Source organism: Metschnikowia bicuspidata, assembly GCF_001664035.1.
Source record: "Metschnikowia bicuspidata var. bicuspidata NRRL YB-4993 chromosome Unknown METBIscaffold_4, whole genome shotgun sequence".
Lineage (NCBI taxonomy): Eukaryota > Fungi > Ascomycota > Pichiomycetes > Serinales > Metschnikowiaceae > Metschnikowia > Metschnikowia bicuspidata.
The window spans coordinates 1472790-1479080 of record NW_017387734.1 but is presented as its reverse complement, the minus strand read 5'-3'; the positions used below and the strand labels follow the sequence as shown (position 1 = coordinate 1479080).

Sequence of the window (6291 nt, the reverse complement as noted above, 5' to 3'; positions counted from 1 at the left end):
CTTTGATTTTTTGAGTGTGGGTGAGTGTGGGTTGTTTAGTTGGCTATTGGTTGGTTTGTGATTGTCTATTGAATGCTAAGTGATTCTGTATTGAATGATAAGTGGTTTTTCATTGATCAATTCTTGATTGTTAACTGATTATTATGGTTTTTTATTGGTTAATTCTTGATTGTAACTGATTATTATGGTTTTTTATTGGTTAATTCTTGATTGTTAACTGATTATTATGGTTTTTTATTGGTTAATTCTTGATTGTAACTGATTATTATGGTTTTTTATTGGTTAATTCTTGATTGTTTACTGATTATTCATTGGTTGTTTATTGATTGATTCTTGATTGTTTACTGATTATTCATTGGTTGTTTAATGATTGATTCTTGATTGTTTACTGATTATTCTTTGGTTGTTTAATGATTGATTCTTGATTGTTTACTGATTATTCTTTGGTTGTTTAATGATTGATTCTTGATTGTTTACTGATTATTCATTGATTTTTTATTGATTAATTTTTGATTGATTAATTCTTGATTGTTTATAGATTGTTTATTGCCTGTTTTCTAATTGACTAATACTTGATTGTTTATGATTTTTTAGTGATTGACCATTTACTGGTTACTATTGTATATTTAGTATTTTTAATTGATTGCAAATTGCTTGTGGATTGTTCATGGTTAGTTCATTCTTTCTTGCTTCATTTGGATGATTTATACGTATTCACCAAATTTGATCCAATGAAAAAGGCATTTGCCTTCAGTCCAACATGACTCAATAAAATTAACCAAGTGTATTTGCATTTGGTCCGCTTTGCGGTTAGAGTGCATCAATGTCGGTTCGAATTATTCTCATCGATTCAATTGATGTCTATGATGTCGTGCATCCTGATTGAAATCTCATCTTTCCTGTGGGCCCGGTGAATCGGAGCCAGCTATTATACATGCTTTATTTGATTCTTTTTTTGGAACCAAAGATCTGATTCTGTTCCGGTCTTCACAGATGTCCTCGGAGACATTACGTACAACACCCGCAAAGAGCTCCTATGTTAAGGGAAAATCACACTAGTAAAAGGAATTTGGCTTTGGGGTCCGACTTTGAAACGTTACACATGCTATAAACATGCTGAGCCCTGGGCTGCTGACCTGGAGCCGGACCGCTGAATGTCGCTGCTAAAAGCAACTATAAGCATGAGTAAGACAGCACTGTAACCGCGTATATCTTGGTAGTCAATGAACCCTCGATCTCCTGAAAGTAACAAGTGGGATGCATCTTGATTCAGGCATTATAATATGTCTATCACCGTAATTATAATGGATTTGCTTTCCTTTTTAAAAAAAAAGAGGAGATCGGAAATCAAATCTTTTTTAAGAGACATAATATATATATTCTTGTTGTAGGTCCTACATAAATCAATAAAAGACTATCAAGTATAGATAGGACTGTGTTGATCTAGTGATAAGTTAGGATATGAGAAGTTAGTTGCATGTATGGGAGCAATCCAATCACTCTCTAATATATATATAATTATATACCAGTCTAGTGATTGAAGTTGCGAAACACTTATTGTTCTATAACGACTGAAGAGAAATACCACAACCACACTTCAAAAAGGACACATCAATAAATCAATATACGATCTGGACTACCTGATGATCCTACTGGATTTGATGATCCACATGTTAAGAATGCTATTAGTATCAAAATTTCCTGATGTATTTGGTGAAAAGAATATAAAAGCACAATTTTCTACTTACCTAGACTTAGTGCTGTATTGGTTATAGTGCCACCAAGCAATCGTGGCTATAGCCCTCGCCATTTCAAATTGATGGACGCTCCATTCCAGGCTTATCAGAAACCTCTCTTCTTCGGTGGCAGAAAATCAGAAGCTCCGAAAAAAGACATCCAGCACATTTGTAGCCTAAGCTCGTTCATTCTATATTTGTAGCAAATACATCATCGTCACCCATCATGCCGAATATCCGGTTAGAGACTGCGGCTTGAAGCCGGCTTTTGTTATTTGACAAACTATACACTTCTTGTTCCCTGCCTCCTTTTCATACGACTACTAGGTCACAATAAACGATGGTTTACCTCAATACTCCATCTGGGCATGGTGGCTGGCAATGCTTTTCAAACTATCAAATTCACATTTCGCCTGGGGTGTCGCAATATCGTACAACACTGGACACACTCATACCCCATACTATGATAAGCTTGAGGATCAGCAGCGCCCTGAAGTCTAACGAGGGAACTCCGTCGTGTCACAGGAAGACATATCTTCTGAACTCTGATTTACAAAATTTACCAAAGACCTAACAGTGGGCTTGAAAAAAGAGTGTTCAAAGAAACAACTTCACCAGACTAAGCCTGCCAAAAGCATCTTGAACACGAGCGAAAATTTGAGCCAACGTTCCTACACATTTTCTAGACAGACGATCTCCATATCTTTATCCCCATGATTCTTTTATACCAAAAACCTTCAAATTGGCTAGGCGAGAATCGGGCCGGCTTGAACCACATTGAATTCATGGGTGCAACTCTACCCCTCACGTCAAGATCATGCAAAAATTACTCACACAAGCTCAGTCAATCATTCATACAAATACAAGGTTATCTCCGGTTACAATGACTCCAAAGCAGCTGTCCATTTGCCACATTCCCTGCACCTAGACACCTCCAGATGTCTCAGATAGCTCCAAAAACCAACACGGACAACGGCCCAAATCCTACACTACAGCAGCACTTATGAAAACGTAAATTAATTACATGAGTAGTAATGACCAGCTTGTGAACGCGTGGCTTCTTAACGGCCACGGGAAGTGGTCTTGGTGTGTTGACCTCTGACCTTCAAGCCCCAGAAGTGTCTGATACCTCTGTGAGATCTGATCTTCTTCAATCTCTCCAAGTCATCTCTCAACTTGGACTCCATCTGGTTAGCCAAGACGTGGTAGTCCTTACCGTCAACTTGGTCCTTTTGTCTGTTCAAGAACCAGGCTGGGATCTTGTATTGGGTTGGGTTTTGCATGATGGTGACGACTCTCTCCAACTCTTCCTGGGTCAACTCACCGGCACGCTTGTTCAAGTCAATGTCAGCCTTCTTGCAGACCAAGTTGGAGTATCTTCTACCGACACCTCTGATCTTGGTCAAGGCGTACATGATCTTGATTCTACCATCGATGTTGGTGTTCAACAAACTGTTCTGTTAGTACATGATAATGGAGCAATTCCGGATGCATGGTTCCAATCTGAGAAGGGAGCAGAATCGAGGTTCTGGGATTTTCATGTGGAAGAAAGACGATGTGGCTAGGTAATGCCGCATGACTTTTGGCGTACCGGCCTTCTACTTGGGATTCAATAGATTTCTTTTGTGCCTCTTAGCTGACAGAATCCCGTCGGAAATACGATTCCCAAGGCATTGGTAGCATATATCGGGTCTAAAACGGCCATGGAACACATATGAAACAGGCCGGCCAGTTGGCCACAAGCACCGCCGGTCAGCATGCGGCCAGCCACCTTCTCTCAGAACAACACGCATGAAATTTGGGCGCAAGAAACATACCGCAAAATGTGCTGGAAGGATCCGTCTTCTTGAACGACTAAGGACATTTTGGATATAGAGTAGTTGGTGGAAAGGAAACGTCACGGTGGAAAAAAGATTTTTTTCCTAACGCGAGAGCGAGCATCGGCGTGTGTGCAGGAATCCTTGCTAACAGTGTGCGGCGCCCGGCCGTGGGTGCTAGGGTTGCAGCCCTAAGGGTTTTTGGGTGCGAAAAGTCAGCGTTCGGGAAATGGTGGGTGGTGCGGCGACAATGGAACCCATGAGCCAGATCAACCTTCCATCCGAATTTCTTCCAGATCTTCCAAAAATCTTCCAATTCGGTAGATTTGTTGAGTTTGTGCGGTTTTTGGCATAGAATCTGGGAAGGCCAGTTTCGGCACTCCTCGTTTAGTACTCTGTATGTTTCTTTTCATTTAACGCCCTTTTGTTGCCATGACGTAGTGGGACCCAGTTTAATGGATCATAGAAAGAGGAGCTTTCTGATGTATGTTTTTTCATTGTTTGATCTAAAGTACGTTATTTCCTCCCAGTCTTGTAGTTAATTATTCAGTTGGGAGGGAAGCATGGTGTTTGGACTCTTGGGTGAATCTTGCATGAGTTTTCAGTTTTTGTGAGGTATGGTTTTGGATTGTTTGGGGTGATATTGGAAAAAGATATTCTTTTGGTGAAGGTTTGTTTCGGGGCCTAGCTTCTTGTTTTAGAGATGAAGGTTTCAGAAGTTTTGTGAAGATTTATGTCGTTTGAGTTTCATCTGTGCTTTATGCTGGGTGAGGGTTGAATGATGTAGGTTGGAGCAGTGAGAAGATTTCTGGAGCTGGGATTTCTAGGGCAGGGAGCGAAAGTTTTGCAGCAAACTGGAATCAGGTGGGTATTTATTTTGATAAACTTTCAGGAAGTACAAAATCATATCATTCAAAACTCATCATCGGTCCCTTTACGTAGAGATAAGATGGAACGTTCCCCCATCTCAACCATCTGTTTGTTCACCTCGCCCTACTAAAACTACCAGCTTCAACCTTTCTCTTTCTCCTTTTCTCAATCTCTTTTATTCTACTTTATATGTTGTACAGTATCTCTTTGGCCTCTGAGCCTGCGTTGGATTTGGTTTCGACCAGTCGACGTGGACTGGTGCTCGATGCACGGATAGAGGTGATTTGACAAACTTGAACCATCTTCTGCTTTGCTTTTGTAAAAAGACAACTGAACTCGTTGCATTGTTTTCTTTTGAAAATCCAACGTTTTTTGATCTTTGCAAAGATGACGATGGAGGAGATTATTTCCAGCATCGAAGCCAGGTATCGTGACAGCGAGATATTCGGATACACAAGCCATTTTATCCCTGTTGCTCTCCTACAGAAGCCCCATGAGCACAGTGTCTTTTCGATTCTTCGTACCATAGACTACATTGCTTCATTGCCTATAGAAACCGGATCGCAAGAAGACTCGATCTAATAAATATTCAGAGACTAATGCGTATCTGGATTAACTTGTTAAAGCTCTCGAACCCATTGCTCTTGCATCGTCTCTCCGATCTTTGAATCTGTGGGTCGGTTATGTTCCCTTGCGGCCTATCAACTTTTGTGGAAATTTCAGCGTTTGATTTGAGTGGTTATGCTCCAGCAAACTTTACTTATGTGATGTTAGAAACGGGGCGTGTGGGCCCGGCGGAAATCAATATAAGATGATTGTTTAGTAAAGCGCAGTGGCGCCGACACAAATGATCCGTCTTTCCTCTAATCTTCCTCGACGCTTCTCTCGTCGTGATCACTGTTTGTCGCTTTTCTCTGTGGCCACAATATTGAGATTCTGGTAGAGCGTTTTGCTCTGTGTTCTGAAAAAGCATCGAAAATAGAAGGGCTGTAGGGGAAATGATTGCAATTCGCTCTTCAAGCACTGAGCATAACGAAACGCAGGTGTGCCAAGAGTTGAAACAAGAACTCTAGTGTTGGAGGCATGTGGTCCTTATCTCTAGCTCTCCGAGGTAGTCTGATTCCAAGACACATCGAGGACAGCTACAAATGAGGATATGCGATTTTTTTCATCTACATCAAGGATTCTCATCTACTTAGAGGATCCTCATCTACATTAACATTCTCATCTACATTAACATTTTCGTCTATATTAACATTTTCGTCTATATTAACATTTTTGTCTACATTAACATTCTCATCTCAAGCGTTCTCATCTACATTAGGCATTCACATGTACATTAACATTCCCATTTACATTAACATGCTCATCCACATCAACATTGTCATCTATATTAATATTCTATTTTATCTACCAAGAGGATTCTCATCTACATTAACATTCTATTTCATCTACTAAGAGGATTCTCATCTACATTAACATTCTATTTCATCTACTAAGAGGATTCTCATCTACATTAACATTCTATTTTATCTACTTGGAGGATTCTCATCTACATTAACATTCTCATCTATATCAACATTCTCATCTATATCAACATTCTCATCTATATCAACATTCTCGTCTACAGTAACATTCTCATCTATATCAACATTCTCGTTCACATTAAGCATTCTCATCTTAATCAGATGATCAAAAGGGTCAATCAATCTCGTCTGTACAATCTCATCTGCATTAACAACTCATCTACTCTCGTCTACATCAATTATTTCATCTACACCCAAATCCCCTTCTACACCAAACATTCTTCGCCCGCATATTCTTATCTTGCCTGCTATCTATGTACACGCTATCCCAGGCTTACCGGG

The 6291-nt window shown here is 40.0% G+C and overlaps 1 protein-coding gene across 1 annotated transcript; it reads right to left on the bottom strand.

Annotated features, from left to right (window-relative positions):
* Window positions 1-2797: 2797 nt before the first annotated feature.
* Window positions 2798-3600, bottom strand: RPS18 (40S ribosomal protein uS13; the record flags this gene model as incomplete). Its single annotated transcript, XM_018854246.1, has 2 exons — window positions 2798-3188; window positions 3554-3600. 2 exons carry the CDS (start codon window positions 3598-3600, stop codon window positions 2798-2800), a joined length of 438 nt encoding a protein of 145 aa, XP_018711204.1.
* Window positions 3601-6291: the final 2691 nt, after the last annotated feature.